The 24,884-nt window shown below is 49.0% G+C and overlaps 1 protein-coding gene across 2 annotated transcripts in view; it reads left to right on the top strand.

Annotated features, from left to right (window-relative positions):
* The window catches only part of LOC138498141 (zinc finger and SCAN domain-containing protein 2-like), a 166,898-nt gene that overhangs the window by 68,384 nt on the left and 73,630 nt on the right, over positions 1-24,884 (top strand). For both annotated transcript variants that reach the window (XM_069622018.1, XM_069622017.1), the window contains exon 2: positions 10,251-11,038. In XM_069622018.1, coding sequence (XP_069478119.1) covers positions 10,471-11,038 — 568 coding nt within the window. In that variant the 5' untranslated portion in view covers positions 10,251-10,470. The remainder of the gene's footprint in view (positions 1-10,250; positions 11,039-24,884) is intronic.

Genomic DNA, 24,884 nt, shown 5'->3' with positions numbered 1-24,884 from the left:
CTGATTTTGCTAGACTTATCAGCAGCCTTCGATCTACTGGACCACAAAAAACTGTTGGAGGGATTGGCAGTCATAGGGGGCCTCTATAGGGATGATGTCATGTGGATGAAATAGTTTTTAGAAGGGCGTAGGTCAAGAATCCATTGGGGAGACGCATCATCCGATACCGAACCCATCATTTGTGGTGTCCCGGAGGGGGCTTGCTTGTCCCCCTCTCTCTTCAATATTTATATCCAGTCATTGTGTTTGGAATTGGAGAGATTGAGGCTGTTCTTTGCGAATTACGCATAAGATTTTCAGCTCACTCTGGGGCTTAGTGGAAATACGCAGATGACCAGGAGAGGCTTAACAACATTTACATGAGCATTAAAAATTGGATGTCCCTAAATTGGCTATGCCTTAATGCTGGTAAAACCAAGCTCATGATTTATGGCTCCAGGCACTCTCCGGTCTCCACATTGATGGAGTCCTCGTTTCGCTAGTTGGGAAGGTTAAAACCATTGGTACCTTCGTGGAGGCCACGCTCAATGCGGATGCCCACGTGGACTATATAGTTAGGAACACTAACTATTATCTCAGAGTCTTGAGACTGGTTGGCCCCAATCGCACTAAGCTGGTAGGTTCCATCATTCTACCACAACTTGATTGTTGTAACTCGCTGTTAGGAGGTGCTAGCAAGGACTGCATTTATAAATTGCAGAAAGTACAAAATAAAGTAGTGCGTATAGTCTACCATATTGCACGCAGAGAATCAATAACAGCTGCCCCTAGAGAGCTTCACTGGCTTCCTGTGGCAGCCAGAATTCTTTTTAAGCTGTTGACACTGGGACACAAGTGTATTTTTGGCACTGCCCCCCATTATCTAAAAGAAAAACTAGAGATTTACAGACCCAGTAGGAGCCTACGTTCAGCAAAGGCCAAGAGTCTGGGGCAATGGTCGCTCCTTCCCTGTGCAGGCTTGGAATGAGATTCCTGAATCATTCCGAAAGGAAGAAAATCATCTTACCTTCAGGAAACTCTTGAAGAATAGGTTGTTTGGTTAGGAAGGATCTCCCAAAGCTTGGTTTGTAGTTCTCTGCTCTCTTTTTTGTTTGTTTTCCTCTTTTTCAGAGCCTGGATGCCGGAGGGCTTTTGGCGCTTTTATAAGCAAAAATAGATAGATCGATATAAACCCTTTTCAAACTAATGGCAAAGTAATCAAAGAACTTAATTAAGTTTGGGTGAGGAAAGCGCAGGATATTAGAATAATGAAGTTGCTGGGAGAAATATATTTATATAGACACCAATGTGAGTCATTGTATAAAACAGCACATCACATACAACATACCATGTGTGATCTACATTGTAAAATGTGCATATAATCTATGGTATCCTCAAAGCTCCAAGTGTAGAATGCTGCAACACACGAGAGCGATTTTCAAGAAAGAGTTGAGCTATTCGATTGCCAAGCATTTGATCACATAGATCATGGCAAATTAAATGATTTTTAAAAAAATGTATAGCACATACCTAGTTCTAGAGCAACTTAGTGCTTTACAACAGGAGGGTGTCAGAACTGGACTTGGCATTTTATACAGTAGTGCTGTACTGTTGGAGAGAGGGTTTTTATTTGCAGGTATTGTTGAAAGAGACACGATTTTGGTGTTTTGCGGAACTGGGGATGGGTCGAGGCATTTGGAGCCTCTAGCAGGATTAAGTTCTAGATGGTCAGGGCGTGTTAGGAGAAGGACTGCTTGCAAGTCTTCTCTTTGGGGGCTAGCTTTGACTCCAACCCTTTGATAGTTTTACTACGTGGGGTACGAGAGCCTCCAGAGGTGTGGAGTTTAGCCGCCAAGTATGATGGTGTCCCGTTTGAGATGGCTTTGTAGGTGATGCATGCAGTTTTTAACATGATACTGGCGCGGAGAGGGACCCAGTGAACTTTGCACAGTGTTGGAGAGCTACTGTCGAATTGGGCCTGTACCACCATATGGAATTCATTCAGGGGAATGAAGGGTTCGGTTTTGCAGTGTGTGTGGATCTGTTGCCATGCGATTTTTGCCTTTTTGGCTATATGATTTTTGGAAGGCAAGGCTACTGTCAACAATGAAGTCGGGGATTTGGCTTGAGTTTGACAACTGAGGGGTGAATCGTTCCAGACACATGTCATCCAGCTGTATTTGCACAAGCTGTTGTTTTGTGGGGGGACTGACGAGGACAAATCTGGTCTTGGCCTGATTCAGTTTGAGGCAAGCGTTTGACATCCATGTTTGGATAGTAGTCAGTCATTCACGGAGGCGAGCAATGTCTTGCAAGCCACTGACCCTAAGGTGCAGCTGAGTGTCATCAGCATATTGATGGATTGCTATGTTGGGGTCATTTGAGAGAGTGCCCAAGTGTTCCATGTGTAGAGTGAAGAAGATTGGGGTGAGAATGGAACCTTCTGGGACTCCACAAGTGACTGGGAGTCGGTTGGATCTGAATGAGCCCATCTGTATGACCTGGAGCCTACCGGATAAAATCAGATGGTTTGCATCCTACTTATCAAATTTGTTTATTCCGTCGCATTTTTCTTGTGAAACTTCAGAGACCGGTGTGGGGATGGCGCAGTGCCCGACTACTTTGAATAAGGCTTTGCTCCTGTTAAGAGGCTGCCTCAATGGTGGAAGTGTGGTAAGTCGACTCAGTCTCGGAGATTGTGTGTCTGTGTTGGTTAGGCAGGCATGTGAGGGATGACTGATCCTGTAGGCTGCGGTCCTTGTGCCACCGCTTTTCAGGGGATCTGATGGAGCATTTGTTTTCGGGGAGCATGGATGTGCTGATGCTCTGACTTTAGTGTGACTAAACTTTAGAGGCGTGTGGGCATCCACTAGTTCTTTGGTAATGTGGTTAAATGTGTCCAGAAGGCCTGGTCATTCCCTGTGGTGGGGAATGAGAACATTGCCTCTAGTGTGTCTAGCCGTAAATTCTTTTTTTTTTTATAACACATTTTATTGTATTTTCCGATTTAACATCATAAAACATACATTCTTCTTGTAAACATAGAACCTGTATGACCAGTGGAACAGTCCCTGGTCAGGTGAAAAGAAAACGAGAAAGAAAAGAAGAGAGAAAAAAAGGAAGAAAAAGAAAAAGGGTCTTGCAGTGTCCGTTGTTTCTCGCGCTACGTGCCAGATTAGAGGACTGTTGCACATTGCACACTGTGCCCCACCATCCATTGTTCAGGTTGGTGCAGTCATTGGGCTTCCTCCCATTTGTTCCATATCTTATCTGCTTTCCTCGGGCATCCCCTGGCTGCATAAACTCTCCTTTCCATCGCAATGCATATGTTGACGTCCGTCACCCATTGTTCGTACTGTGGCGTAGTTTCCGAACCCTATAGTTGTGCAATGTTCCTTTTAATTATTGCAGAGGCCGTCGATAAAAGCAACTTCTCGTATTTAGATGCCTCTCCCTCCTCCTCTATCCCGAGCAGGAGTAGCTTTGGGTCTCTGTGTATCGTTCTCCCCAGTACCCGTGAGAGTTCATCACAACATTTTTGCCAGTATTGTCGTATATGGTTGCAGTCCCATAGTATATGAAAGAAGGTTCCCTCCTCCCTCTTGCATCGGAGACAGTGTGGGTCGGATGTTTTCCCCCAGCGATATGCCACCCTGGGGTAGTAAATCCTATGCAGAATTTTCAGTTGGACAAGTCTAAGTCTGGCCGAAATGGCCACCTCCCGAGGGTACATGAGGGCCCCAACCCAGTCCTCTGGTTGTATGAGTCCTAAGTCTCTCTCCCATTTGCCCTTTAGGCTGGTTAGTTCAGTGGTGGCAAAGGAAGTGATTACATTATACATGGTGGACGTTACTTTGGCCTCTATGCTTGCCTCAATTATGTTTCTTTCGAGGGGAGTGCTTTCGGCCATGTCTTTAAGTGCCGGGAGGTGGGCTTGTAGGGCATGCTGCATCTGCGCATATTGGAACCGTTCAGTGCCCGGGAGGTGAAATCTGGACTCTAGGGTTTCAAAGGACACCAATTTGCCCCCTTCTACGATATCGGCCACCGTACTGATATCACGTTGTGACCATGTACGCCATCTCGGCAGCTTGTTTACCTCGGGTAGATTCCTGTTGTTCCACAGAGGCTGTAGTGGAGTGATCTTCCCTTCCCATCCCAGGAACTTGTGCGCGTCTGACCATACTCGGGCAATGTGTGATAGCATAGATTGTGGGGCTGAGTTACGAATCGCTTTGTAAAGGAGTTCAGTTTGAGGTCTAGCGCGTTCTCTGGCACTCCCCAGTCTATTGTGTGTCAGCGTGGTGTCCCCATGCAGCAAGTCGTTGACCACTGCCATTTGACTAGCCCAGTAGTAGGACTGTAGGCGGGGGAGCCCTATCCCTCCTTCCCAAATGGAGTGTTGCAGAGTACCCAGCGCAATACGTGGATGTCTGTTGTTCCAGAGGAGCTTCCTCAGTGTGTTGTCTATCTTTTTAAATTCTTTCGCCGGGATGTGTAGTGGGGCATTTTGTAGAATGTATAGGAAGCGCGGGAGAGCCATCATTTTGAACAATGCTGCCCTTCCCAGTAGGGTCAATGGGAGGGAGACCCAGTGTCTGGCATCTTCTATGAGTCTGGTCGTTATCGGGTGGAGGTTGTTGGCCACGTAACTGCTCAGGTCGTTAGTGATTTGTATGCCAAGGTATTTAAACTGCTCGGTTTCTAAGCGGAAGGGACAGTTGGCTGGTGGTATAAAGGCTGTGGTGCCTATTGGGAACAGTATTGATTTGGGCCAGTTTACTCTTAGCCCGCTGAAAGTACCGTAGCTGTCCAGTATGCCTACAATCGTGGAGCAGGCTTGTTGTGGGTCTTTTAGTAAAGAAGCAAGTCATCCGCGTACAGGGAGACCCTATCCTCACGCCCGTCTTCCCACTGAATACCACACCAGGCCGGTGACGTTCTCAGTGCCTCTGCTAACGGTTCCACAGCCAGGGCAAATATCATGGCGGATAATGGGCATCCCTGTCTAGTTCCCTTCCCGAGCTTAAAGGTGTGCGATGGCCACCCATTAACTCTCATTTGTGCCTCGGGGGATTCATATAGGAGTTGAACCCAGCTCAGAAACTGGGGTCCAAACCCCATCCGGCCCATTATTTCCCAAATTGCCTCCCAGTACACCGAATCGAAAGCCTTTTCGAAATCAATCACTAGTACAGCCAGGGGGGCTCGGGTGGTGTGTGCATTCTCTATTACGGTGTGTAGCCTATGAATGTTCATGCGGGTCGACCGTTTCGGCATAAATCTGCACTGGTCGGGGTGAATTAGTGTTGTGATGACCTTTTGTAAGCGGTTGGCCAGTACTTTTGCTAGTATTTTGGTCTCACTATTGATAAGTGAGATTGGTCGATATGAACTACAGAGGTCTGGCGGTTTGTTTGCTTTAGGAATCACTATTAACGTGGCTTTCCGGAGGTCCGCCGGTAGGCGTCCTCTCTCCTTGCACTGTAGGAACATTCGCAGTAGGTGGGGGGCAATTTCATTTGTACCGAGTTTACGCCACATCTCAATCGGGAAGCCATTTAGCCCTGGTGTCTTTCCCGTCTGGAGTTCCGACATGGCCGCTATCAGTTCCTCCTCTGTGATATCTTTCTCAAGTAGAGCCTGCTGTTCAGCACTTAGAGTGGGGAGGGCTATGTCATCTAGTACCGATCTATTGATAGGCGATGTGGGTGGCCTGTAAAGCTCTGTATAGTAGGCTGCGAAGCCCTCGGCTATATTGCGGTCAGTCAGTAAGGGTTCAGCTCCTTCTGATCTTAACGCCCTGACCTGGCCGCTGCCTATTTCACGTTTCTCTAGCCATGCCAGCATTTTGCCGGCTTTATCACCGGTCTCATATATTCTAGCTCTCGTCGTCATATGTGCCTGCCTAGCGTTGTCTAACGCAACATTCTGTAAACGTTTTTGGGCAAGTTTTAGTGCTCGATTTGTTTCTGGTTGGTCTAGTGCCAGGTGGTTTAGTTCAGCCTGGCTCACTTGTGCTTCGGCTTCTACCAATTTCTGTTGGTGTTTCTTTCGGTGTGCAGCAGACCATGCTAAGATCTCACCCCTCAGCACCGGTTTAAGTGCCTCCCACAGGGTCTCCGGATCATCTACTGATCCTGTGTTTAACTCAAAGTAAGTTTTTGTCGTTTGTTGTACTTGCTCCAGAAAATCTGGGAGGCCTAAGTAATAGTTATTTAAGCGCCAGGAGGGGGGCGGACGTTGTCTAGCCATGTTAAGCTCGATCAGCACGGGGGAGTGATCTGATATGCCGCGCGGCAGTAGAGTTGCTTTTGTGGCCCTGTGAGCCTCCGGCCCGGGCAGAAAGAAGTAGTCTAATCGCGATAAGGAGGCATGTACCCCCGAGTGGAAGGAGTATTCCCTTGTGTCTGGGTGTAGGTCGCGCCACACGTCCTGCAGTCCCATAGCTGTGGTGAACGCTGCTAATTTGTTTCGAACAGTGGGGTTTCTTCCTCTCAAGTGTGAGCGGTCCATCCCCACCTCCATGACTTTGTTGAAATCACCCCGAATTATCAGTAGGTCTGAGTTATCTCCCGAGATCAGAGGTGTAATGTGGTGAGCAGTGTCGGTGGTGAGTAGACCCCGCGTAGGGCTATCGTCTGGTTCCATAGTGTTCCAGTAATAAGTGTGTATCTGCCGCCAGTTTCTTGGGTCACCCGTGTCATGGTCAGGGGTAATCGTTTGTGTATTAATATGAGCACTCCACGGGAGCCTGTGGTGAACCCAGCATGTATTGCAATTCTGTAGTTGTTGCATTTGAATAGGGTACATGTAGTGCCTGCTAAGTGGGTTTCAGTTAAGAAGGCTTTCAGTTAAGAAGGCTATGTCTGGTGTGTGGCGATTTAGGAGTTGTGTGATAAGTCGTCTCTTGATTCCACCTCCCATCCCATTAACATTCCAGGTTAGGGTCCTGGTATCAGTGTTAGTGGAGGCCATTTGGTAAAGAGCGCGGGTTGATCACTGGCTGATAGCACCGTGTGCACACGTCGTTTGCTGATAGTGTTGTGGCATAGCATTCTAGATTTGAATTTTGGACCCTTTTCTGAACAAAACCGTTATTAAACAAACTTCCCATCCCCCACCCTATACTCCTTCTAACTCGAAGCATCTGTCGCCCGAACATTCAACAAAACAAACCTCAGCTAACCGTGGCTGAGTGCGCCCGCTAACAAATGAACAAATAAACTATTCAGGGTTGTGTCTCTATGTGTAGGATCCGGTCGTGTCCCGGTGCGGTGTCACACAAGGGGAAGGGGGGGGGGGCTTCCATCTGGGCTGGCCGCTTAGCTGTGTGCCTCTTCGCGGCTAGTCTGTATAAATGTTCAGTATAAGGTTGTTATAAAGTACCTTAAGCCCCGCACGGTCGGGTCTCAAGTGTTTCTGTTCGCATCTTTTCCGGGAGTCGGTGCTATTATCCCTGCAGCTGTGGTGCGATTCCCGGTGCATGCGGTTGTTGATCTGGCGGTTCAGGACCCGGCCAGGCACGGGGTGTTCTGTTTCTGTTGCCCATCGTTGCCGTCCAGTCTCCCTCGATGTGTTGTTCCGCCCATCTCCTCGCCTCTCCGGGGTCGGTGAAGTGGACTGTTGTGCCTCGATGGTAAATAAAGTTGGGCAGGGAACATCAGGCCATATTTCACTTTGAGGGATTGTAGTTGTTTTTTCAATGGGTCAAACGATTGTCTAGCCTTTTGCACTTCCCTGGTGTAATCTGGGAAGAATGCTATTTTGGATCCGTTATAGGTGAGGGTGCCTTTCGCCCTTGCGGACTGGATCAGTGCATCACGATCACGATAGTTCAAAAGTTTGGCGATCACTGTGCGAGGCGGGGCGCCCGGAATTGGACGACCCGTCGGCACTCGGTTGGCTCGTTCAGTGGAAAAGAAATTGGAGAACGTGTTGTCTTCAAACATGTCTGTAAGCCACTGTTCCAGAAAAAGCTCCATATGTGGGCCTTCTGCTTTCTCCGGCAGCCCCAGGATCCTTACGTTACTACGCCTGGATCTGCCCTCGCTCTCATCCACTCGCTCCTCCATGGTTTTCAAACGTGTTGTGACTCTAGCCAACTGCTGTTCTATGTTCCTTATTCCATCCTCCGCACCAGAGATGCGTTGTTCTGCCTCGCCGGTGAGCGATGTCAGCTTCTTGAGGTCGTGTCGCAGGAGGGAAACATCCATGCTGATGCCATCCATTTTTTGCTCCATGGAGGCGCGCGAGTCGGCTATGGCCGCCATGATGTCCTTTAGGGATAGCGTGCCCTCTGTTCCCGTCATGGCATCTGCTTGGTCATGTTCTTGTTCTGGCTGGCTGTTAGCTGTCGGCGTAGTAAATTGATCTATCCTGCTCTGGGATATCAATCTTCTGGACTTGTCTTTGCCCATGTCGAATGCCAATGTGCATCGCAGTCCGGACTGCTGTAGAGGGGTGGCGGCAATACTTTTCACCAGTCTCGGCAATGGGGCTGTCCTCTGTGCTCCACTCGGCGGGGCCGTTTCTCCTCGTTCGCCGCGGTGTGTGGTGGGCAACCAGCTCGCCTCGTCTCCCCAGCCAGTTCACGGGCCCCTCTCCACCGACCCTGGCCGTGCCGTGCGGGGCGTGTGGTACGTTTCTCACCCTCCCCGGCCAGAGCCTCTCCACAGACCACACGGGGGCTGCCGCCCAGCAGCTTTGTTGATTTGTGTAGGCGTAGCGAACAGGTCGTTTTGCTGTGCGGTCCGCGGTAGATAGTTGCGATTCTCTCTCAAAGCGCCTTCCCGCCGTCCCGCTTCACTCCGGAGAGCGCGGCCATCTTGATCGTGCGATGCCGCGAGCCCGGCGCCTCCTTCCCGCCGCTCCGAACTCGCTCAAAACGGTGCGTTTCGGCCTGGAATTTTCTGTGTGTGCCAGGGGCACTTGCCTTCAGGAGGGTATGTGTTTTCGGAGGATTTGCCACTCGTAGCAGGCTATTTATTCAGGCTGTTTGCTGCGGCCGTCGGAGCGCCAGGAACTCACGTCCTCATCGTCCCGTTGCTGGCCACGCCCCCCCTAGCCGTAAATTCTTGAATGATCGACGCTTAATCTCAGGGCATTTGGCCTGACTTTTTTGGTGTAGCCGTGTGATGCCAGAAGGGGGGGGTTGCAGCGTGGTTGCTCCATTCACAGAAATTTGAGCATGAGAGGATCGGGCAGAAGGTGAACACTAGATTGGGCATATGACATGTGTAGAGGACAGTACAATCTGTGTAAGGTCCAGGGAGTCGGTCAAAGAGAATAGTGAGTCACGTAGGTGTTGTAGTGGTTGGGACTCTGGGTTGTTGATCATTTCTAGTCACATGTATAAAATTATCGTGTTGCGATATTTATGGATTTTAGGTGCACTTAAATGAAGGTCATTACAACTAATAAGAGTTTTTTTTTTTCCTTCAAATAATATTTTTATTTCAAATCTATTAAATATACATTTTGCGAAATTCTATGGTATCAATCGGTTCTGCTGCTGCATATTTTTCCTACCATTCCATTATTGATTGTGTGTTCACCCAACTTGCCTCGTGTATATTCTGTTGTATATTGCGAGAAATCTATTCCGACACTCTAGTGAATTTAAAGAATCGGATCAAACGTCCACTTGATTAGATTTGTGTTTGGCAATTGACTTCCGGTTCCCCTTACCTTGAGTTTTTACATTCTTTTCACCATTTCATAGTTGGTTGGTGATATCCCTCTTGCTTCTTCAGTGGGAAATACATGATACACCCGTTCCACTATCACTTGTCTAATACTGTTACTTCATTACATCAAATGTTCATTTAATATTTAACATTAACCTACTCTTCTCGTGTTTGTCAATTGCTTATTGTAAATACAGTAACTCTCTTATGTCTATTGTGGATGAATTTTACTGTAAGACCATACATCCTTACCTGCTTTCGTCTCATCATGTTTTAAATATCTACCAGAGGTTTCCTAAGGCCCCTTTATGCAAGTTCCCGTGCAATCACATGGTATTAATGCCTCAGAGGTGTGTTTGCATGACACCAGTTGGCCTGGGGAGCCAAAGTATCTGCTGGCAGCTGTTGGTGTTAAGCTAACGAAGTCCCTTCTAGGCTACAACCTGCTGAGGCTAAATACCATGGATCATTTTCGATTTCCCCAAAATGTTCTGTAAAATTCTCCCACAGGTGTTTTCTGTAATAAGATGACATGCTAAGTGTGGAATATTTTAATATCACGCTTTTTCTCTGTACTTTCAGATGCTGTGCTCAGTCTAATCATCCTTTCTCCGAACTTTCCTACTGGAGGAAACTGTGTGGTCATGACCATTTCCTGATGGCCCAAGGATTGATTGATTGATTGATGTATGCCCTGATCTAATACTGCCCTCTGGCCTGTTACATGGACAGCGAGAAAGGGGACGCTGTCAATGCCACAGCATTTTGAGGAAAGTGCAGAGCTTGCTGGTTTCTTGAGATCATGGATCAGACGCTGAGGAGGCAAAAGCTGGAGACAAAAGGGCAGGAGTCCCAGACATCAGTCCAAGATGTCAAGAGGGAGCCTACCAATAACCCAACAGCATTCCATTCGGATTTTGAGCATGTGACTGCGGTCCCTATGCTACCCGAAGGACAACAAGCGATCCGACACGCCCCCTTGCATCCTGCAAAGACGAGAACTGTGTGGAAAGGTTTGCCATTTGGGATTAAAGAAGACTTTGTCCACGTAAAAGAGGAAATTCTAGAGGAACCTGATGACAGTGAGCAAAGATACAGAGAGATCTTCCGTAGGCTTGTTTTCCCGAGAGGCGCACACCCACAGACGGTCATCCTCCAGCTACAAGACTTGTGCAACAAGTGGTTGAAGCCGCACATTCGGAATTCTGTGGAAATTGTGGAACTCATTGTACTGGAGCAGTTTATTCAGATCCTCCCTGTGGCTGCTCGTGATTGGTTAAGTCATCGAAACACTCAGTCGATCGACATCACAGTGCAGCTGGTCGAGAACTTTTTCAATGAAGAATTTGACAATTTCCAACTGCATGGAGGTATTGTATTTCGCCCAGCCGCCTCCACTTACACCACTGTGTTTTTTGGGGCAATTCCTATTTGTTGGCCAACGGTTCTATTCTCACGCATCTGTTAGGGATTTGTGAACCTCTTTGCACAGCACTTTCGAGGGGATTGGGTCCTCCGACATATTCCATATCTATGACAGTAATCACCACAGCTGTGCTGCTTCGGAAAATCTTTCTGCGTCCTGCGTCGATGACGTCAATACGCCGCCCTCGAGGACCTCCTCCGACGGCTGATGTCACTGGATGTTATAAGTAGGACGCACGACGCCCGTAGCCTCAGTTCCGTTTTTTCTGCGAACATGTTTGCTTCGGGAATCTTGGCGCAACTCGACTCTTTGGAGTTTCTGTTGTTTCTCGGTTCTTCGAACCTGTTCGTTTTGTGAATTTTCTTCTTTGTGAAGGATGTCTACCTCGTCTTCCAACCCGCGTCCGGGATTTAAGAAGTGCGGGGACTGTGGGTCCAAGATGTCGGCTACGGACTCACACAACGCCTGCCTCTGGTGCCTCGGGGAGGCCCATGAGACGGATGACTGTGTCGACTGCCAGTCGCTCACGTCTAAAACCTTGCGGGAGCGCAAGAAGAAGTTATCGGCAGGTAAGGTGTCTAAGCCACGGAAGTCGAGGTCTGCGGGGCTTTCGACGGACGATTCGAGAGGGGACTCTCCGCGTCATCGTCGGAAGTCCAGTGGGTCTCGGTCCCGCAGTCTGTCCCGCCACTTATCTGCCTCTTCGAGGCACTCCCGGAAGTGCCGTCATCGGTCGCCTTCCCTGTCCTCTTCCGAGGACTCTGCCCGTCGGCGGGTCGCTTACCCTACCAAGCAGGCGACGCCGGAGGAATGAGCTTCCTTTGGGAAGAAAATGTTAGCGATTCTCGAATCGCAGGGCACTGATCCGTCCGCGCCTCCGAGTGGGGTCGGTCGTGATCAGTCAAGACACCGCTCGCACGCCTTCGGGCTCGAGTGGTCGGCACGATTCGCGGGAGAGGTCCCGCTCGGACAAGGGGAATCATTCTCGTCATGCCCGGTCCAGGTCCCGGTCCTCGACGCGCTCAAGACCGTGTGAACCTGTGATGTCTTCGAGGAAGACGTCGACAGCGGTGGCGCCGAGGTCGTCGATGGACTCTTTTGAGGCCCCACCTCCGAAGAAGTCGTCTGCGCCGGCGGCGCCCAGGCTGTCGAAGGACACGCTCAGGGCTTCGGCCTCAAGGCCTGAGTCGACGCCATCGATGCTGTCAGCGCCGCGTTCGGCGTCAATGCCGATTCACTCAATGCCCTCGACGCCTTTCGAGGCTGTGTCGACGGAGGTACCCCGAGGCTCGGTGGAACCCCTGGAAAGGCTCTGGCCAAGGTCAAGCATGGCTTTGGTTCACATTCTGTGCCTTCTTACTGCCATCGTGAGTTTATTTCAGAGGTGGATGAGGGCTCTGATGATGGCATGGTTCCTAATACGGTGCCAGACGAGATTCTATCGGGCCATAGCCAATTTGAGGACCTGAGGCAGTCCCTGCGCGATGCTAGTGGGCTGGACACCTCTCCGGAGGTGGAGTTTTGTAGGCCTGAGCCTGGCACTCATGCCGACTCCTTGTACCGGCGCCTTATGTTGAGGGTCACTGAGTACTTGGGATGGTCTGCTCCCCCGGGGGAGTTTCTTCAGGATGACCGTACGGATATCCTCGACCTTGGTCCTCCAACGGACCCGGTACTGTCGTTTCATATGGCTCTACAGAGGAGGGTGGCGGCGGCTTGGACTGCTCTGGAGAGTCTCCCGGCAGTGAGCAAGTCTTTACCGCAAAAATAGGGCTGCTTCAGCTCAGTCATGAGGCTATGTCCCATGGTTCGCCAGTTGGGGGAAGGCTGGTGCAGCATCTTGCAGAGTGGCGCGCCATTACTTCAGATGTGTGGGTTCTAGAGATCATAACCCACGGCTACTGTCTTCCTTTCCGGCAGAGGCCTCAAGACAATCCACCAGGGAATCTCTCTTTGAAGAGTTCGGATCCGCTCCTTGCGCAGGAAATTCCATCCCTGCTGGAGAAAGGCGCCATAGAACTGGTGCCTGTAGCGGAGAGGAACAAGGGATGGTATTCCCCTTATTTTTTGATTTCCAAGAAAGACTGGGGATTGAGACCCATCAGGGACTTGCACAGTTTGAATAAACTCCTCAGGAAGCACAGGTTCAAGATGGTTACACTCTCTCAAGTCCTCCAGGCCCTTCAACTTCAGGACTGGTTGGTGTCTCTCGACCTCAAGGACGCTTATTTTCATGTGCCGATACATCCAAAGCACAATAAGTACCTGAGGTTCGCGGTTGGCGACTCGCACTTTCAGCTTCAGGTCCTGCCGTTCGGATTAACATCCGCCCCGAGGGTCTTCACCAAGCTCATGGTAGTGGTGGCAGCGCACCTCAGGAAAGGGGGGATTCACGTCTACCCCTACTGGGGCGATTGGTTGATCAGGGCGCGTTCTCCCGAGCAAGTCCTGGATCATCTGTCGGTCACCTGCCACTCCCTCCACAAGCTGGACTTCTCCCTCAACTTAAAGAAGTCCCATTTGACACCCACTCAGAGGCTCCAGTACATCGGAGCAGTGCTCAACACGTCCCTGGGGCAGTGTTTTCCTCCCAAGGTGAGGACTCATCACATTCAGCAGATGGTGCACTAGTTTCAGCTTGCCCAGAGTCTCCCAGCGTTCGAGATTGCTCGGCCTCATGGCATCCTGCATTCTTCTGGTGCCAGAGGCCAGGTTGCGGATGAGATCTTTGCAATGGGCACTCAAGCTCCAGTGGTCTCAGTCCTCCGGCAGGATGTCGGACCCTGTTCAGGTGCCGTCCTCGGTCGCCCAGGACCTTCTATGGTGGGCCGTCGAAGACAATCTGATGAAGGGGGCTCCATTTTGGCTACCCCGGCCGGAGGTGACGATCGTGATGGACGCATTGTAACGACTGCCAATACCATACAGAAGCACTTTGCAGGTGACAATGAAAAAGTCCTACCTTGTCTTCGGTATCTCTGAGGGAGTGAAAGTTTACCAGAGGCCCCTTCCCCCACCTTCTAACACAGGTGCCAAAAAGGGGTTTTCCGGGAAACCCTCTTAGAGGGAAAAAACCCGGTTGTGGATGTTGTTCTGTAGGTGGTTCTCGTCGATCCCTCACGACTGGAGTAGGAAGTCTAACAAGATGGAGTCGCGTTGAATTGACTTGGGGTTTAATCGGTGAGACTCTTCTGTGGGAATAGAATGGATAGAATTATCTATCTGTTGCACCCTTTCTCTTATGGTTACCCAAAGTTGAATGAGTGGGAAGTACCTGTGGGAGGATCCCAAAGAGTGTTATGGAGAGTCTCTGTTGGCTGGGGATGTTGTCCGACCTGATATAGGTTAAAGGAAACAGAATGGAAGTGTTTTGAATAAGGTTTTGTTAAAATAGAAGTGAAGGGGAACAGAAGCCTGAATGCTTAGATCCCTACCTGTTGGATATGCCAGAATGCGGAGATCGCGTGTTGAATCATGGGAGATTGAGTGTACTGTCAAGACGAGATCGACCAAAGTGAACTGCTGCCAAAAGGTAAAGAACTTGTGAATACTAGACTACAAAGAAAATTAGGATCCTGATTCAGAGGAAAAAGGGGACAGCTTACATAAGTCTGCCGAAGGTTTCGTCCGTAAAGCTGAATAGAGTGGAATTGCTGGGTCAGACAGAACAGGGGTGAAAAGGTGGAAAGTCCTGCAGGGAAATGTAAGCAGAGTAAAGTAAAGTAAGAAAGGCTACACTGATTTTAAATCAATGAGAGGCGCATATCGCAGTTTCAATAACTCACGGAGCGGAGCTGTAATGAATCGTAGCAACGCGTAGTACTCCTGGCAACTCTCATTCATATCGTACTTCCGGAGTGGGGGGAGGTGTCTCGCTCTCGTCCTTCTCACGAGCCACTAGACCGCTCCTCTGTGCTTGAGGCTCCATGTTGGTGGTATGAACTCGCATCCGCGGCTGTAGCCGCCAATGATGCCAGAGAGGGGTATGCCGAAATCCGGGTGTAACACGCATCCCTCACGGGATGGGGAGCTCATGCCAACGAGTTGACAGTCAGCAGTCATTGGTCTCCGTCGGAGTATAGCCTCCATATCAATCTGTTGGAGCTGAGGGCCGTCAGGCTAGCCCTGAAGGCTTTTCTGCCGACTGTGCGAGGGAAGAATGTCATGATCCTGACAGTGGCCATGCACTACCTCAACAAAAAGGGGGGGGCAGGGTCACTTCCTCTGTGCAGGGAGGCGATGCAGCTCTGGTTCTGGGCAATCCAGCAGGAAGTTTCGATCTCGGCAGTTCATCTGGCCAGAGATGAAAACGAGATGGCGGACACTCTGAGCAGGCAGAGCGTGATCTCTCACGAGTGGGAGTTGGCTCAGGAGATTCTCCTGGAGATCTTTGCCCTTTGGGGGACCCCTCAAGTGGATCTCTTCGCCTCCAGTGTCAACCGGAAGTGCGAGAGGTTCTGCTTGCGGGAATTTTCTCCGAAAGGAGCCTTATGAGACACGTTCGTGGTGGAGTGGTCATTCCCACTGCTGTACGCGTTTCCTCCAGTCCCCGTCATCCCGCAAGTACTGCAGAGGTTACGGAGGTTCGGTTCCCGGATGATCCTTATTGCTCCGGCGTGGGCCCGGAGGACGTGGTACCCGGACCTTCTCGACTTGTCCATCTGCCCTCCACGTCGTCTTCCCTACCGAGACGATCTGCTCTCAAGGGAGGGGGTTCAGGTTCTCCATCCAGAGGTCGGATCCTTCAACCTTCACGCTTGGTTTCTGAAAGGTTGCGATATAAGGATCGGGACCTCCCTGAAGATGTGATGGAGGTGTTGCTCTCGGCTAGACGGCCAGCAACAAAGTCCCTGTACCGTTGCCATTGGCGTAAGTTCTGCGACTGGTGCAGGGTTAAGAATGTGGATCCTTTTTCATGTGACATTCCTGTAGTTCTGTCTTTTTTGCTTTCTTTGGCCCACAGGGGCCTGCAAGTGGGTACCGTAAAAGGTTACCTGGCGGCGCTGTCCATATTTAAGCGCTCGTCTGAAGAGTGTTCCTATTTTAAAATTCCTTTAATTTGTCAGTTTCTGAAAGGGCTCACTAATGTGTTCCCTCCGTCACCTTTCCAGGTGCCCGGTTGGGATTTGAACCTTGTTCTCAAGTTTCTGATGGGTGCTCCGTTTGAGCCTTTGCATTCTTGTCCTTTGAGACTGTTAACTCTTAAAACTGTATTTTTGGTTGCGGTCACATCCGCTCGCAGAGTGAGTGAGTTACAGGCACTTTCAGTTAAGCCACCCTTCACTGTGTTTCATAAGGACAGGGTTGTCCTTAGAGTTCGTCCTTCCTTTCTTCCGAAGGTGGTGTTGGAATTTCATTTAGGCCAGAAGGTTGTTCTTCCGGCATTTTATCCTCCTCCACATCCTGGTAAGGAAGAGGAGAGGCTCCATAGGCTTGATCCTAGGAGAGCGTTAAGCTTTTATATTTCACGCATGTTCCGGGTCAGAGTGGACGATCAACTCTAAATTGGTTACGCTGGAAAGCGTTTGGGACAAGCTGTGATGAAACAGACTTTGTCTCGCTGGATTATCTTGGCTATCTGAGTGTTACCGCTTGGCGGGTAAGGACCCACCGGTCGGCTTACAGGCCCATTCTACCAGGGGTATGGCTGCCTCTACTGCCCTACAGAGGGGTGTTCCTATTTGTAACATCTGTGATGCAGCCACCTGGGCTTCAGTACATACTTTTGTACGTCACTACTCCCTCGATTCCATCCGGGGGCAGGATCTGGCCTTTGGCAAGGCGGTCCTTTACTCCGAAATTTAATTAGGCATTCTAAATTTCTGTTTTCTAAATTATTTTCCCACCTCCTTGCATTGGTACTGCTTTGGGAGTCTGTCATAGATATGGAATACGTCGGAGGACCCAATCCCCTCGAAGAACAAGTTACTCTCTTACCTGGTAATGTTCTTTCAATGGGACGGCCTGACAACGTATTCCATATCGCTCCCTCCCTGCCTTCCCCGCTACAGAATTTCTTATGCGATTGCAGCTTACGTTTCCGCAAGGCTTTGTGTGGTCAGACTGGCAGAAGACTGGTGCCACATGTTCTGGGAAAAAACTACAACTGAGGCTACGGGCGTCGTGCGTCCTACTTATAACATCCAGTGACGTTGGCCATCAGAGGAGGTCCGCGAGGGTGGCGTATCGACGTCATCGACGCAGACGCCGAAAGATTTTCTGAAGCAGCACAGCTGTGGTGATTACTGTCATAGATATGGAATACGTCATCGGACCACCCCATCAAAAGAACGTTACCAGGTAAGAGAGTATCTTGTTCATCTCAGGCATTCGGTAGGATAGATTGTTTTGTTGTTGTAGTTCACACTTCACCTTTTACTGATGTATTACTACATACATCACCTATTGATCACATATACCTAGATAACCAAATATCTGAATATGAGCTCCTTTATCTTGTGAGTATGTGTTTCCTTGGTTATTATTTTTATTAATATAAGGGCATTTACTGAGTGCAAAAACAGCTTTGGGAAGCGACATAGTGCTTTACAATCATAGGGGGAAGAAGATGGGTGTTGGGGTGGTAGTTGCTGAGGTCATCACGGTCCAGTGTTGGTTTCTTGAGTAGCAAGAGGATTTGTCCGGTCTTGACATTTGGGGGGAAGGTGCTTTGTGTTGGGGAGCTGTTGATGATTGTCAGGCAAAGGAGGAAATGTTCAGTCGGAATGGTCTTCAGTGCAGAGGTAGGGATGATGTCATCTCTCTATGACGACGACTTGATGGATTCCATGGTGGCAGTGCAGTCTTCCATAGTGAGTGTCTGGAAAGTTGTCTAGTTAGTTGTGGTTTTGCGAGATGGAATGTGCAGTGTGCTGCCAGTTGGGTCGTCGGCCTCTGTGTTCACCGATCTTGCTGATCCTGTTGATGAAGAATGAGTTGATGTGGATTTATCATTGGATTGTTGTATGGGTGGCCCGGGCAGATTGTGGATGCAGTGCTTGATGGCTTTTTCGAGGGCTCTGCTTTCATTGTTGGCCTTGGCTATGGTGTTTTGGTAGTAGTTGGTTTGGTAGTGATTATCAGTTGTCTGCGTGTAGCACAGAGTTCCTTGAGCAGAGCGAGGTCAAATGCGCTTTATGATTTTCACCAAGTCTTTTCTTGTTTTCTGATGGTTCGTTTGTTGAAGTTGAGTTCTTAGGTGTACCTTGGTGCGAAGAGTTTTAGGTTTGATAGTGCATTGTTTCACTGGGGCATGTCAATTGATGTTTGGTGCAAGGGTGGTCAAGAAGTGAGTTGCTTTCTTAGTTCGTCACAGATAGATCAGCCCACTTGAAGTGGAGGTTAGCAAGGTCTTCTTTGAGAGCCTCCACTGGGAAGTTCTGGCAGGCTTGCTTGCTGGGTTTCTAATGCTGGGTTTTCTTGACTGGTGTGACATGACTAATGTGAAAGGGATTGCCAGATGATCTGACCAGTTGAGTGGGATTGGAGACATTTGATGGAGGGTGGGCAGGGCGGAATGATGAGGTTGAGGATACATTTTGAGGTTGAGGATATTATCTTTACTGTGAGTTGTTTTTTTGTGTGTGCTGTGAGAGATTCAGCATGTCAAGTAGGCGGTGGAGATTTTCCTTCATTGACTGGGTTTCTGGGTTGCCAGGGATGTTGAAGTCACAGTGGAAGATGTTTTTGGCATGTGTGAGAGACATGGTGGTGGCCAAGTCAGTGAAGTCTTCGATGAAGGAGGTGTTGGGCTTGCGTGGTCTGTAGATGAAGTGAAATGTGACTGTGTCTGTTTGGGACATCAGGAAATGGCTGGAAAGGTTTTCAAACAAGCCAATGGTGGGCGACGTCCAGTTGGATGCATGGCCGTGATTCATTGTGAATGATGGTGAAACATCCGTGTCTTATTCCCTTATTCATAAGTTCTGTCTTCTGGCAATCCTCCTTTTAATGCTCTACTTCTAAAATGTTGACTTGACTTAAGTACCTTGTTCTAAAGGTTGAATGTCTTAGCTTCTTCACAGCAAATGGCAACTAGGTTTTATTGTGATCTTTAAAGAGAAAATGTTCTCTACAAGTAGCCCCCGTTTTTCTCTATTAATAAATGGGTCGAATCTTACCTCCCCTGTGGCTAGTGTTGGTGGGACACCACACCACAGACCCCTATTCCCTTTTCACCCCACTCCTTTGCTTTTCAGATGCGTCATTTGCTCCATTTCCCGTTCCACTCACCCAATGTATCAATGCCTCTCTAGTCCCATTCCCCCCCTGTCTGTTCCAGAGCCTTCACTCATTGTCACTGAATTACTCAACTGTTAGGAAAGCATCCAGCATTGCTGGAGCGAAAGTCTAGAGTCTGAATCTGCTCTTGTGCTGCGGTTTGCATTGCACACATGATTTACCTATGTGAAAACTCAATCGACAGGTACCGTCTTCGCCTCTTGGATATTTACCTTACAGTGAATCCCTGTAGGGACAAGAATAAAGCATGCCATTCGCTCGTTGCCCCCTTTAAAACCTCATTCTAGTGAATGCCTTTCTTCCGAGGGAAACGGCTACACTTGTCTTCAGCCACTCTAACCGTGTATTTCTATTTTGGTATTGTGTTTCCTGCTTTTGACTCCTTATCAGCGCAGAAGCATCTCTTAACTCCTACAAGCTCATCTTAAAACAGGAAGCTGTCACTTGTGGTTGGCGTTCTTCTGTTTGAAATGGGAAAAAACTGTTCACCTTTAGCTGACCCTAACGGCAAGTGCCTGTGAGTTTACAGCTAGTGTCTGATCCTGTCTTTTGAAAGCCATGCTCGCCTTGTGTGTAAATGCGTGTTTTTTGCCCAAAGAACATCCATAACTTATTACTATGATCGTGTATTTTCAAGGCATTAAGCCGTTGAAGACAAGAGGCTGCTATTCTGTGGTTAGGAAGCTATGCGCTTGCTTTTAACTGCAACCCCAAGCGATATTCATCAGTGGCAATATATCTGATAAATTATTCAAAAATTCTTTAAAATTGTAGATGTGAAAAGAAAAAAAGTTTTTATGGAAGATATGCTATAAAAAAATAAACAATTATACAAACCGGTGTAGTATATGAGAATTTAATGATTACTAATCATATACAAAAAGGAACAACCACAAATGGATTTGGGGAAGCAAGTGACCCTGTGAACATAGTGTATTGTTAAACAAGTGTTTTTGTAGAGGGCTGTTCACAAGTGGTCGTTGAAAATATTACCTCTGGTCTCTCAAAGTTAGTTGTGAATATATCGTCTACAGCAGATGTCTTAACTTTGTCTTTTGACACTAGCCTTTGCTGTATGTGCAACAGTGTACTTCGTATTCACTGCACGCACAGTGAGTGAAGTTGCCTAATCTGTGGCACACCTGCCTTAGCTCGTTCATAACATTTGTAAGTCATGACAGAAGGTCACGGTTTAATTGGTCCCCAGGGTTTGTCAACTGTTGCTGAAGATTGGCAATGAAAATGCTGGCTGCTTGAAGGTGGCAGGTGCAACGAGGAGCTTCAAGTTCAAGCTCAGTTACTCTCAGCTGGTGCAGTGGCGATCAGGTACCATAAAGCGGTTCTAAGTCAGAAAGTGTCAAACGCAACAGCAGAGGGTCCTACTGGTTTGTTGAACAGGCTTTAACCCTGGCTCGCAATGGTTCCATGGCGAAACACAGAATACTGTCTCTCAAGTTGCTGTGAGTCCCAGTCCAGGGACCCAAGGATAAGATCAGTCCTTGTTTGCGGGCTCCAAAACATGGGGGAGGCTGGCACACAATTGCAGTCATACCGGTCTGGCTGGCAGCAAAGCAGTTCTTGTTCCAGCAGCATGTTACCCCCAATGTGCCCTAGGGATGGTCTTCATCTACCGTCTCTCCAAACAGCAAATTCTTCCTTAGGTGTTTGTTCCAAGGAGAATGAAAGGAGGGGTCGGAATCCCCTTCTTTTTTCCAAAGTCCACCTTTAGAGGTCTAATCCCAGTTCTTGGGATAAGCGTGTTTGCCTTCTGACATCACACTAAAAGTGATTTGTGCTAGAGGAAGTGGACGGGATAGGAATGAAAGAAAGAGAAACAATATGGCACAACCGTACCCCAGCTGTCTGGAGCACCGGATGTCTACATTAACCATTCCCCCTTCTTGTCAGGCTCCCATCGTGGCACGACAGCCGGCTTCGATGTGTTCCCAGCTAGCGGTTGTCATGTATTCTCAAGAACACCACGAGACGCCAGTGGGAACTTGGTTTCATGGCTTCACTTTCTAATCGTGGCCTTCAACAGATGCGATGTAGTGCGCAGTGACATCATCGTGCCAATCAATCAGGTCAGCCAGCAGGCACATGCCGACCCCCACCCAAGACCCCCCCCAAAGGCTCCTGTCTGAGCCTGTCCGGGCCTGGAAGGTCTTGGTGGGCCCCCACCTTCTGCCTCTCTACAAACAATGCTGCTGCCTCCTGTGCATGTCTTGCTGTTGCACAAACCTGGACCTGATCACCTCCTGTCTCCCTTCTGCTCAAATGTGAATGATGGCTATACTGTCGTGTCCTATTGCCTCCTCCACCTTTCTCCATGAACAATAACTGTGCCAATCCTATTCCGCCTTTTCTCTCTCAACCACCTACTTTTCTTCACTGCACTCTGTGTTCTACTTCTCATCTCATCTCTACTTTCTCCTTAACATCCTCTCCCATTAATGGTAGCATCGAATGGGAAGTCCTCTTGGCGGACTTCTTCTCATCACGTTGCATCATTAATGTCTACCACACTGGCACTATCCTGGTTCAGGGTCCTCAAGCCAAACCCCCTTCTCTTTGCCCGGATTCTGCCATCCCTCATTAACTTTCTTCCTTCTCCGTGCTGCCAGTGGGGTTGCCTTAATCTTCCCTGACTGGAATCCTTCTTCTATCTTACCCACCCAGCTCTACTCTTCCTTTGAGAGCCTGGTAGGCAAGTTGGTCATCTCTCCCTCCTCCACCCTGATCATCGCTACCATTTACCGGCCTCCAGGCGCTATCTCTCTGTCCCTTTCTTAATGGGCTGATTTCTGTTCCACCTTACTTCCCTCTCCATCCTCCCCTCTGGTCCAACCCATTCTGGTGGACACACTCTGGACGCCCTCTTCCACTCTGACCTCCCTCGCTCATCTTCTCTGGTCACCCCTCTCACTTGGTCAGACTGCTGTCTTCCCAACTGGGTCCCTCCGGCCCACTGACTGCACCCCCAAAAGCCCTGCCAACCTCGTTCACGAACATCCGTCCGATGAAACGAGTGTAAGCTGCTGCCTTCACTTCCACCTTTACCCCTTCTGGCCCCCTTAACTCAGACTCTACCACCGACACTGCTCTCAGCAACTTCCACTTGTCCATCACCAACACTCTTGACATTCCTGCCCCAGTCTTGAGGATCTGCCTGAAACCTGCCTATAAGCGTAACACATGGTATAACTCCGAACTTGCTGAAACGAAAGTGCAGAGCGGCGTAAGAGAAGTGGCAGACTTCAGGCTCAGCCTCTGACAAACTGGCCTTCTGCCTGCTCAAAAGGCAATGCAGACTCTCCATCCGTGCCAAGAAAAGGGCCCACTTTCAGGCACGGGTATCTGGTGCATCCAACAACATGGCTGAACCTTTCCAAATCTGCAGAGAACTAGCCAACCATTCCGCAGTCTCTTCCTCCCCTCTTCCTTCACAGGCCCTCTGCAAGGCACTGCCGACTCACTTCGCCACCAAAACTCAGGTCATCCTGAACTGCCTTGTTACTCACCCTCCTAACCCATCCCACACACCCTTTGCCTCCTTTGCCCCCTCACCCTCCTCCTTCCTACTTCGCCCTTGTCACACCTGATGAAGTCGCCAGAGTTATCCGCTCCATGAAGGTCTCTTCTAACCAGATTTCCCGTTGTTCATCCAGAACCATCAAGGACATTAGCTCTCTTGCCCTCACACCCACTGATCTCGGCAACCACTATCTTTCCCCTCCTTCCTCAAGCAATCACTTGTGTGCCCCCTGCTTAAAAAACCGTCAGTAGACCCTACCTGTCCAGCCAACTGCCACCCTATTTCCATCACCACCTTCCTCGGGAAACTGCTGGAGAAGCTTGTCTTGCCTCAACTTAACTCTCACACTGAACTGGCTGGTGGTCTCCACGACTATCAATCGGGAGTCCGATCATCCAGAGGCATGGAAACTGCTCCTGAGGAACTGCTTGCATCCCTGGATTCCAGCACCCCAGCTGTAACATTCCGGCACTACCTCAATTGTAGTCAGGCCTAGTAAGGTAGTCACTTGTCTGTCTCATTCTCCTTCCCACTCCCCCTACCCTCCTTATCATTGTTGAAGCTCTTGCACTATCTGAAACGTTGCCAGGCCGAGTATGGTAGTTAATTTCACATTCTTAAATATATCAATGAATGTCACTATATTCTCCCGTGTTGCCTCACTACCTTGAAGCACTTTGTAACACATTGTGTATAGGCGCTATACAAATAAACTATACATTTCCTCATCCTACTTGATCTCTCCTCTGCCTTTGACACAGGCATACTCCATCCTCATACATTCTGGTCATTTAGAGCCAAAGTCAAGGAACTGCTTAGCACCCATTAATAATCAGACCAAGGCTCTTAGCTATACCCAATGGATCCAGTACCTCACTTATGTATTTGCAACCTAATCTACTATCTGCCTCCTCAATCAAATGTATGTTATGCTTGCGGCGAACCAAATTGTAACCGGCCTGCCATAATCTACTATGCTTCTCCCTGGACCACTCTGTAACCAGGTCCTTCTAACCATACTGCAATGTATCATACTCACATGCTCGTATGTGCAACAATCTGTAACTACTGCTGTACTTAAAGAATTAGCGCCCAGTTACCCGAGGATTCGGCAGCGCTTTACAAATAAACAAACTAAACTAAACAAGTGTTCCATGACACCATAGGTATCCCTCGGAATGGGCACTGGACTGGTTGACCTCCTATCACGACCCTCGCCCAAAACCCCCTCTGGCAAACCCATTGGCCAGGTGGAGTCAGGACTCTGACCTCTAGAACCTAGCATCCTTTTCCAAAACCCTCTTGGGGCCACTCCTGGCGCCTATGGCGCCAGGCTAATACACCATGAGAAACATGTGCTTGGGAACTACTTTGTGTTATCAGCCAACATGGAGGCTTCCACATAGCTTGGTTCCAAAGAACCAAGCTATGCAGTCTAGTGTTTTGGGTGTGGTAGCCTAGGGACTACTTTACCTGGACTATTTTGTTGGGGCTATTTAAACCACACCCGAGAAAGACAACACGCTTCGCGTTACTTTGCAGCTTTCAACGTGACGCTCGCCGTGTCCAGCTATTCCCTCGAACCTCGGAGAAGCAGAACCTGCAAGGAGACAAAAGGAACATCATTAGCAGCAGCATCTTACCTGCAGTCTTCATCTTTAGCCACTCGCAGCTACTGAGAACAGCTTCCTCGAATCTGCACGCCTCCCGGACAGAACGACCTGAAAGAGGAAGATGGAGGCAACATAAAAGAAAGCAGTAGAGACATTTACAAGTTACGAACTACTCAAAAGGCTTACCTGGCTGGTCACCTCTCGGCTGGCACCACTCTGGACATTCACTTGCGCTGAAGAACACCGCGACCTACAAAGAAGGAAAACACAGGTTAGCAAAGGCAAGACTTTGCAGCGCTGCGCATAGCGCTTACTTACCGCATCATGGCGCTTTTAATACACCATCATTTACCAACGGGGATCAACCAAGCCAGTTCGCCGCGCTGAGGCTCTGCATACCT

Source organism: Ambystoma mexicanum, chromosome 5q (assembly GCF_040938575.1).
Source record: "Ambystoma mexicanum isolate Mex_15411 chromosome 5q, UKY_AmexF1_1, whole genome shotgun sequence".
In the NCBI taxonomy this organism is placed as follows: Eukaryota; Metazoa; Chordata; class Amphibia; order Caudata; family Ambystomatidae; genus Ambystoma; species Ambystoma mexicanum.
The sequence above is the reverse complement of the archived record's forward strand: the minus strand, read 5'-3'. Positions and strand labels throughout refer to the sequence as shown.